This window comes from Populus trichocarpa, chromosome 1 (genome assembly GCF_000002775.5).
Source record: "Populus trichocarpa isolate Nisqually-1 chromosome 1, P.trichocarpa_v4.1, whole genome shotgun sequence".
Lineage (NCBI taxonomy): Eukaryota > Viridiplantae > Streptophyta > Magnoliopsida > Malpighiales > Salicaceae > Populus > Populus trichocarpa.
Window position 1 is genome coordinate 16844775 of NC_037285.2, and position 10689 is coordinate 16855463.

Consider the following 10689-nt stretch of genomic DNA (forward strand, 5'->3'; position numbering starts at 1 on the left):
TATTAAGATGGTATTGAACCCTTAAAAGACTCCAAAGCTGATTCATTTGAGATGGATGTTTCAATGAATGAAAGTCCATTAGATTCATATCCTGAAAAAGATAACATCATTGATTCTGATCTTAATAATGCAAGTGATGAAGAGGTAGAATATTCAGTTGAGGGTGAGTTACTTATGGTCAAGTGTGTATTGAGCTTACAAGTCAAAAAGAATGATTTGAAGCATCATAAAAAGAATATTTTTCATTTAAGATGCCACATCAGTAATAAATACGAGAAGTATTAGCCTTTAATGCCTTTATTGTCTTCATATAAATATGAAAGAGAGCATCCTGACCCTCGATGTGAAAGTTTAATAAATTACATGGGAGTGAAAAAATTCTAGTTAGGAATATAACTTTTTAGAATATGTTAGTGCGGTTAATTTACAAGAAAACAGTGGTCGAGCTAAAAAAAATGGTGAGTTAGCCTATAAGAGAGAAATAAAAGAGATTGTTGGGGGGAAAATAAAGAATTGTGAGAGATTTTATGCATAATAGAGTGTTGTAAAGAATGTTTTTTATACTAACATGCCTATACAAAATAATGTTGTTGATTCTTTATTGCAGGATTATATTGATGTATTGCCCATAAATAGTGTTCCTATTATTAATTAGAGGATGAATCCTTTTGTGGAGAGGGGTAAACTTAGTTTTATTTCATAATAATACTGTGGGTGTACGAGGTTGTTCATACTCTTGGTTCTTTATTAAACTCTTCATGACTTAGCAAAGATTAATTGTCATTGTGACATTCTTCCTTATATTTGTAGTTCTTGATTCTTTATAATCAATAGACCAAGGTCTTTCATCCAATAACTTTAGTTTTTTTATTTAGATAATCATTGGGTTGGGTTCTTTTCACTTTGATTTTAGCTTTTTTTTATTATTTCTATTTTGTTTATTGGTTTAAAGGTTCTTACTCTTCGAATTTGTATCAATGGCTGATATAATAATAAACATATAGGGTTATATAGAGAGGACAATACAAGAGGTAGGTGTTGTTTTGTGTGGGTTCAAGTAGTCCTTCATGGTTGTAATATCAGGTTGCCTATCATTTCCATTAACACTTCCTTCATCTTCTTTCATTGATAACTAGACTAGGTCACACTTATTAATAACAACTTAAAATAAAATAAACAAAGACAAGGTAATAATATTAAACAATATATTGACACATGGAATAAAGAGCATATCATGAGTTATAATGTTATTACAGCTTACCGTATGCTCCATGAAAAGAACTTCTTATCTATCGGATCAACATATTGTCAAGCTTGGTGGGATAGCTTAATAAAAGAAAATCATGCCACTTAAAAAATTTACAAGCAAGATCATTGCTACGATGCTTGATGACTAGTTAGTACAAGCAATGGATAAAGGCCATTCTCCTATCCAAGAAAAGCCAAACAATCCTCCATAGATGCCCGAAGAACAACCTACATTATATCATTGTTTATGGTTTAATGGGTTTCAACAATTTCTTCCATATTATTTGTCAATTGCCAAGTTGAATCACTGTAATTACAAGTAAATTATAACTAATCAACTACAAGTCTACAAAATCTTTTCTTTTTTGTTGTTGAAAGGTTAAAATATATAGAATAGAGATTGTGCTTGTAAGGCTCGAGCCTTGATAAAAGAACATTTTGTACATTGTTAAACAACTATGTATGTAATGGTTTAAACTCCATTGAACTGGGATCTATACAATCTTTTTCAGTCTCTGCACATTCAAAGTTTTGTCTTTTTTTTTTGTTTTATTTTTCTCCTTTTTTTTTGAGAAACTGGTGGTTGGGTTTGATAATGTCCCAGTCAAGAGCCAATTTTCCACATCAAAATAACACAGTTATTCTCTTAGAGTGAGAACGTACCACAAGGTAAAATTTAGGATATAAATTATATCTTTCATTTCTTTCCAGCACTTATTAATAACCTTACTTCAACCAATATTTCGGATATACAACCGAAATCTAAGGTTCCATTACAATGGTTACATTATTCAATTTACTACAAAATAGAACAAAATAGATACTGAATGGAAACTGAATAGAAATTGATGCCTAGCACTACTCCATAACTAGTTGACGTGGTGAAGACCTCACGCCTTTAGCTGCTACAATCAAGCCTTCGTGGATCAGGTTTGTCCTGGTCTTACGCTTGCACTTTCACTGCACTTCACTATACTTGGGATTCGGTTTTGTTGCTCTCTCAGATCTTCCTGGCTTATGAGGGTTGAACAAAATAGCTAACGTGGAGTCATCAAAGATAAAAAAAAGTTGTGTCACTCATCAGAGTCCCCAGTCACCCCAGTAAAATTCAGGGAGATGGCAACAGTGATGGTGAGTTGGTATCTAATGCAGGAACAGTCAAGAGAAACCCTGAATTTGAGGATGGATTTCCAGGTGGCGGTAATTCCTAGAACTCGATGATGCAATTCTGGGTGGAATCCCTGAATGTTGCAGGCCATAATAAATGTTTTAGGAGAAGATCTTATTAGTTTCATAGCTCTGTTATAAAATTATTTCTGAAAGGTTAAAGCTTCAATTATTTAACCAGAACCCTGAAACTAATAAACCTACCATGCCATTGGTTCAAAGTTCAAAGCAGAAACCCCGAGCCCAAGACTAATGGTTCCTGAGATGGAAGCACCGCACAGCATAGGGCTATTGATTGTTATTGATGCTTGTGCAAGGTTGAGGCATCCTGCATAGAGAGTATGTTTGAAAATATGTGTTGGGTGTCAAAATTTCTCACTTGAATTGGAGGTCATTTATCAGCTTTGCAAATGGCCAACAGTGCGAGCTCTATTTTTTGTAGTCTACCATGAACCATAGTTGGCGGATGGTATCTATTCTCATTGAAATTATTGGGCAAATTAAGTTATTAATTCACATGAAATGAAACATACTCAGGCATAGAGAGTACTAGACTAGGGTGCACACTACGGTCTACATCTATTTTATTTTATTTTTGTAAAAACCAATGTTTAGATGGCGGCAAGAGTATTTCAAGCAGTGTTTTAAAACCCGGACCAGCCCGGCGGGTCGACCCGGGACCCGGCCGACCCGGGCCTGGGACCGGTCCGGGTGGAGGCAAAAACCCGCTCGGGAATTGGCCCGGGAAAACCCGATCAACCCGGCAGGTCGACCCGGGACCCGGTCCACCCGGTCAAACCCGGGTGAGACCCGGTCAATTTTTTTTTATTATTTTGACTGTCATTAAACGACATCGTTTTTAGCTTTCTAAAATGCCAAAACGCTGAAGACTAATGACTGAAGAAGAACGAAGCAAAATCATTAAATCAGTAACCTAATTCCTCTTTGAAACCCAGCTGAGGAGCAGGGGACGTCGACGTCTGACCATTGATCGTGAAAAAGGGTATTGTACATGTATTGAAATGAATGGAGAGGGACACAGTGTTGAGAAACAAGAGCAAAGTGAAGATTAAAAGGGTCATCGAGAATGGCTCTAGCTAGAAGTCTTTTTTCTGCAGAGATTAAAGAAGGAGAGCCCCTTTTTGTTTTCTTGCCGGGAATGAACTGATCCTTGAAAATCCCATCTGGGTTTGAGACTTTACTAAATGGATCTGCATGCACATAGATGTTGTAAAGATTGCTGTAGCTCCGGAAAAAATGCTCCCACAGAGGAGCAAAAGAGAGATCAGAGTTTATAAGGAAAAGAAAGGTTATTTTAGGAGTGGGGTTCCTAGTGGATAAGTGGGAGGTAGTTGTGCAAGGCTTAAGGGCTTTCTTGAAAAGAGTAAGATCATAAAGTTCATCTAAAGGGAGGTTTTGAGGGTTTTGGAGAGGAAGGATTTGAGGGGAGAAGAGGTAGATGAGGGAAACGGAAAGCAAGAGTGAAAAGGAGTAGATAATTGGAGAGGACAACATGGTATATGTTTTTGTGTGTGGTTTAGTTTCCAAATAGGTCACTAAGAATTCTGTCTGTGTGGATGCTATTTTTGAGTTTTGATTGAAGACATCGGAGCAGGAAGATGGGGTTGAAGCTCTTGAAGGGAAGAAAATAAAGCTAAAATATGTTTTTTTTTGTTGACCCGGGTCAACCCGAGTCAACCCATCTGACCCGTGACCCGATCATTTGACCGGGTCGGGTTTCAAAACTATGATTTCAAGGAAATAAGAAAAACTAACTACTTGAGTTATAGCTGAATAGATTTAATAAATTGATTTTATTTTAATTTTATGATAAAAAAGTAGATAATAATAGTAAATAGACAAAAAAATTACCATAATTTGGAGAGAAAAACCTTTGGAAGCATAAAATTAGATTAAAAAATGACAAAAAAAAAACAATTGGAGTCAACCCAAGTTAACGTAATAGATATGGAACCTGGGTGATAATGAGCAAAATAACCTAGATTAACCCGTAAAACTCGTGGGTTAAGTCATGAGATTGGAATAACCCAACATGAAAAAAAAAAAGTGAAGAAAACCACAACCAAATTTTAAGAACAATAAGGTTAAACGATGAAAAAAAAAGAAGATAAGCTATCAAAAAGATACTGACCTGAGTTAACTTTTTAAAATAACCTACCTCGAAAGCTGTTTTTGGTTGACTAAAGATGCAACACATGCCACCTGAAGATCTATTATCCTTCTCCTATGTAACGCACGTGTTAATTATTTTTTAAAATATTTATTAAATATTAAAAAATAAATTTTCCCTTTATCCCACTTAACAATTAAAAAAAAGTGTAAAAAGCCAAAAAAACCCTACACCAAAATTAATTTTTCTTCAACTTCAAGGGCAGTCATGTAAGAGCCTTGTGCATTTAAAGGTGAAAAGACATGAATACCTCTAAATTCAAAGCTTAATTTTTTTAGTTTTAAAGGTGTTTTTGTATTTTCAATATTCAAAAAATAATAAAAATACCCTACTACATCAGTAACCATTTCACTATTACAAGAACTAAAGTAATGTACACTGTAGACATCCCCTTCTCTTTTTAGTTTATTTTATTATTTGTCATTGTTATGTTATATTTCACCAAATAATCATCCTTCTCTGAAATAACCTTATATCGTAAGCATGACCAGACAATTTTGCCATGGAAGTCCCTCGACTGGGATATATATATATATATATATACACACACACACACACACACACTTCACACATGCACATGCTTACGCCGAAACCAATAGACGCAAATACAATTATCATTCGAGAGATTCCGGTGCGTTTCCTGTCCACAATCTGACAGTAATCAAATTCCGCTTGCAGCCTAGTTACAGTGCCTGTCTGAAATCACAGTTTAGTTTTCCCACACCAGTCCAACCTGGTTGCAATGGAGTTTGCTAGCATACAAGACTTGACAACCCAAATTATCAAAAAGTGAAAAAAGCAGAAACGGCAATGCTGAAAACCAGATATTTTCAATGTCAACCATCACGTGAAACTCCCATAGGCAGGTCTCTCTCTTATCTACGCTCAAACTTCAAACAGTTTCCCTTTCAGAAGAGAGTATAAGCTACCATAGCAAAAAAATGCACTTCTCCTCTCCTACTTTAAAAATTAGTCATTGTAACAACAGAAAAATAATTGCTTCCATATCAACTTAACGATTAAAAAAAAAAGTTTGGTTTCTATGATCTTCCAAATTCATCATAACAACACATTTCATTTCTCAACATTTGAGCAAATATCATAAGGCAGATGTCTTAGTACAGTTCTTTTCTTTGTTTTTTCAAATAGGAGTCTTAGTACAATTTTAAAGACAAGGAATATAACAAATATCTCTCACATGGGAAAGACAATGAAACAAAAAACACTTAACTCTGTTATATTCTAGTTGCCGAAAACATTATACTATTGGTTGTAAAAAGATATAAAAAAAGGCTTTTGGATCAGCACAAACTTCTAACCTAAATGCCAAACATAACATCAAAGATTTTGGATACCATGGACTTCGCTGGGGAAGCAATCACACCTCCTGACTGCCGGGCACTGGTGCTGCCATTTTGAAGATAGTGGGGGCGAGGAGAGGCTCTTAATGCGTTTGAATCTGGGGTTCTAGTCGATGATGGTGGGGGTAAGGTCATGAATCCCTGATTGTTAATTCTTTCGTTCAAAGCCTGGCGTTGCATTGGATCCACTAGCTTCACACCAATGATTAGTACTCCGTTGATTTGCATCCCATTCTTGCTAAGAGCCTTCTGAGCATCAGCTCGACTCTACACACAGCAAAAGGACAGACCACTAAATCACAATTCATAAGCTTTGACATGGAGCAGACTAAAAATCATGTAACACCTTGATACCATGGGCTAAAAGTATCAGAAAAAGTTGTGCACGGTTTCTGATACGAAGAAGCAAATAGAAAAGGTTCCAGAAGACTTCTGGATAAAGCATATAGGTATAAAGCACAATGACCAAAACAGTTGGACAGATAAGATTGTCAACAATGTATATAATAATAGTAGATATATAACACACAATTCTTGGTGAAAAAAGATGATCCAAACGTGGGACAATAAGCCAAGAAAAAAAAAGCGAGAGGAAGAACATAAACCAGACAGCAGCAGCTTATTCTTTTTGTCTCAATTGTGTTCTTGCTTACAGAGTATTCATTCTGCAAGCTTATGGAATCAAATTAGGGTAAGAGGACTAATAAGAACCCAGGTCACTTGTTGATCTGAGAAATGATGGCTGAATAAACTATTCACTCAAAAGGGTCCAGAACCCAATTCAAACCCTTCAAAAAACTGCCAAAGGATGTATGAATATCAGGTGAACATTCTGTAGCAACCATATTATGCAAATAATCTATCATATTGGGTGCTAGCGAAAATCTACAGAAGAACTTAGTTGATTAGAAGTCATCATGGAACAACCAAACAGGTATACATGAATACTTCCATATTCCCACTAAACACAGAATTGAGGAAATGTTAAGCCTCCTGAAAGTTTCAAATTCTCTCATATGTATCACTATCTTTGTCAACTTTAAAGCTCAGTTAGCATATGTTTCTGAGATGCAATTGTTCATTCATATAGAAGAACCATAAAAGTGCCAAAAGCCAAACGAAAATTTGCAACGATGACATGAAAAAAAACAACAAAAGAACAGCCTCTCAAATGATGATACAAGGCAAACGAGTAGAACCTGATAGAGAATGTGCATCCAGTTAGCTTCCCTTGGACCAGGAACATGTTTCAAGATCACACCGCATTTTTCAAACTCCCGTAACACTAAATTGGTATCACCCGGAGCAAATCTGAAAAATAAATATTTCCAATAAGTGGTATAGATCTAGAATGTAAGGAAACAACATGGAGAAATGGAGGACATTTCTCAACTTGCAACATATATTAATAAAGAATAATAATAGACAAGCCTCCAAGGCTTCAGATTCCAGGCTGGATGCTTTTAAGAACTTCATTTACCATCCAACCACTAGAAATGACTAGCAACAAATAATTGCAATCATCGTTGGTTTGGCTTAAAACACTCCATCTTAGAAGTCAAACATTGTTTCTCAATTAAATCTGAAAAATGATTAAATGGACCAATTCTCCCATTCTGTACCCCACCTCATTAACACATCTTTCTATAAGCAAACCAATCATTGGTCAAAATCTCAATCTCGTTTTGATTTTGTGATTATGAAAAGCCGCTCATGTCATCTTCTTCTTTAGATGGATTTAAGCTTTATAATCAGAAATTGCAAGATTTTTCTAATAGAATAGTGCGAAAATACATGTTTGTAGGAGTCTTGGTTGAGAACTTCTTTGGCATCAGATAATCAACCTTGCATGAGCAGATGATACAGAGGATTTTACTGGCAAGACTTAAATACCACAGAAGGGGCTTCTCTATGACTCTCATAGTGGCAGCATAAGCAATTTAACGGCAATAAATTGACTTTGCTCATCACATCCAGCATAAAATTTCAATATTTTTTTATTTGTGTTATATGAAATTAAATTAGCTTATTTGCTTTTCTAATTGTCACACAGAAAACGATAATCTGGAATTCTGTCCAAAACACCAATCATTTATATAGGATGGCTGAAACAATTAAATTGCACCCTGCTAGCTCCTTTACATGGATAACAAACATAAAAAACAATTCCAAAATCAGTTTAAATAGAGCATGGTAACTTATTATGTGTTCTTGTTTAGTGATTGGATGCGGCTTTTATGTCAAAATTTTATCTCATGATGATGCAGAAACATCCATATTTGTAATAACTTTTGAGAAAGAGTTAGAGATCTACATAGATAGATTTCAAAGACTCATCTGCTACAGTTACAAAAATTTCGAGGTGCACCTCAACGCCTAGGCACAATTTTATAAAGTTAAATGATATGATTCTGAAACTTATTTAACTATCTATATGCAACATACTAGCATTTAGATTGAACTCGTCCACCACAGGCATAGATAATAAAATGAGAATCAGATTTGTTTGTTTAATTCAATTTTACACTTGAATCAAAGTACTTCCATCCTAAAATTGATAAGATATATCCTCCCTCAGTCTAATTCAAATTGAGAAGGTGCTACCCCAGAAAGTTCGGTTAAAAAAAAAGGATCAAATTTGGATATAATGATTTAGACGATGGGTTCAATGCTATCATATCTTTGACTATTTCCCTGTGAAGATATTTTATCAACTCTATTCATTTTCAACCTAATGGTTGAGAAATAATCACAAATCATAAACTAGGCATTAACAATTTCAAAACTTTGATTTCTCTTAGCATAAGTAGCCTTTAAGGCTCTAACTGACAGCATTGTAGAGATCTTCCAATAGTTTTGACAAGAGTTCTAGGCATATCAAGGTAGAACACAGAAAACATGGAAAGCTATTTGCACAACAACCATATTTCATCACTATCATAGTAAGACCGGCCCCAACTAGTTTGGTACTGAGGTTTAGTTGTGGTTGTTATTATAGAGTACATAAAGCCACCAATCTAAAACAACACTACAAAAAAAAGCCCTAATTCAACGTTATCTGTACCTGTGAAAATCTGAAAATCTAAATGCCCAGTACATATTTTCAAGCTAAAGTAAATATCCATTTGATAGTACAGAAAGAAGATAGCAAGGAAAAGGAGGTAACATCATACTACATGACAAAATGCTAAGAGAGGAAAACAAGAAATAACAAATCAATGGGTGCATATAAAAAGGGAGATGAAATAATACCCATAAACAGTAACCCATTCTTCCTCGTCAAGGTTACCCGCAGGCACGCAGTTCCTATGCTTCTCCGGTCTTGCAACTTCTCGAGGCGGTGGAAGTGTGATTAAAGCACCAGGTTGGACGACACCCTCAACTGGAGAACCTTTACCTTTGTCTTCGTGTTCGCTGCTTCTAGCTTTTGATGGTGACCACCAAGTCGAAATCGGAGAACCCTGTTGAGTGTTCTGCCCACTGATCAAAGCAAAGGAAGTAGTAGCCTCGGATTTGGTTTTTGGGGGAGTACCAAACTCCCTCCCAGAAGACTGAAATGGAGATGTTGTAGGGTGAGATTTGATGTCAGGAGATAAAGGGTAATCAGGAATCCCAGACTCGGGAGAGATTTCCGAACGGTCCTCCAAGGTGTAAAAGGGAGGGGGAGGAAGATCGGAACCCCCAAAATTGTCACGCCATAGAGCAGATACAGCAGCAGCCTGAGCTGGAGTCGAGAACTTCCCTTTACCAGCAGAAACAGGTGATGCCAAATCTTGGAAAAACAAGGATTGCCTCCCAGAGGATTTATTCACTAAACTCATCTTTATTTCTTCTTCTTCTAACAACACACCTAAAGCAAAGCAAAAGGAAACCTCTCCTCTCTACTACAACCTAAAGCAACACAGAAATCAATCAGCAAAATATTTAGAAAAACAATGTGAATTTCTGAAGAGATAAAAGGAGAGAGTACCTGTGAGTTTAGAGATTTTTCCCTCCTAAAAGCAAGTAAGCTGAGGAGAGAGCTATAACCGTGTCTGGGTCTAAAAACTGTAATGGAGCCCTAATACCCCGATTCTGTGAATTCAAATGTTTTTTTGAGTTTTTTATTTGTTGAATGATGGAAATACCCTCCCTTCTGGGTCTCTTTCTTCGCCGTCTTATATGAGGGCACTTTTGTGATTTCGTTATTTGACGCCGTTCTTTTTTTTAACCCCCTTCTACCATAATTTTAGACATCCTAGCCCAACACTTTGAATTTGTTTTTGAATATACCCTTTAATCAAAGACGCGGTAGACCGTTATTTAAATCTATCCAAGTATTTTATGACAATACGAGATGATACGAAAAGGACATCTTTAGCAGTGTGGTCAAATCACGGTTCTAAAAGAAATTTTAATTTTTTTTTTAAATTAATATTTTTTTTATGTGATTTTATATCGTTTTGATACGCTAATCTTAAAAATAAATTTTAAAAAATAAAAAAAATATTATTTTAAAATATCTTCGAGTTTTGAAATACAACTTCTACCACATTTTTAAACAAGCTCTAAAACATTTTGTGCAATCTTTTTTCTAAAAAAAAAAAAAAACAGACCAAGCATTTTTTACTTACCCAATTTCTAATCAATAGAGGGTTGGTTAAAAAAATTGAAATGGGGTTTTTCAGATACAAAATCTTAATTTTTAATCTATTTTCAACTAACAAACATCCTTATAATGTT

The 10689-nt window shown here is 35.4% G+C and overlaps 1 protein-coding gene across 1 annotated transcript; it reads right to left on the reverse strand.

Moving 5' to 3' along the window:
• Nucleotides 1-5661: 5661 nt before the first annotated feature.
• LOC7475094 (nuclear pore complex protein NUP35) lies at nucleotides 5662-10101 on the reverse strand. Its single transcript, XM_002299696.4, has 4 exons — nucleotides 9938-10101; nucleotides 9220-9858; nucleotides 7167-7278; nucleotides 5662-6234 (listed from the first exon to the last, which is right to left on the reverse strand). The coding sequence occupies exons 2-4, from the start codon at nucleotides 9786-9788 to the stop codon at nucleotides 5926-5928; spliced, it is 990 nt and encodes a 329-aa protein (XP_002299732.1). The 5' UTR covers nucleotides 9789-9858; nucleotides 9938-10101; the 3' UTR covers nucleotides 5662-5925.
• Nucleotides 10102-10689: the final 588 nt, after the last annotated feature.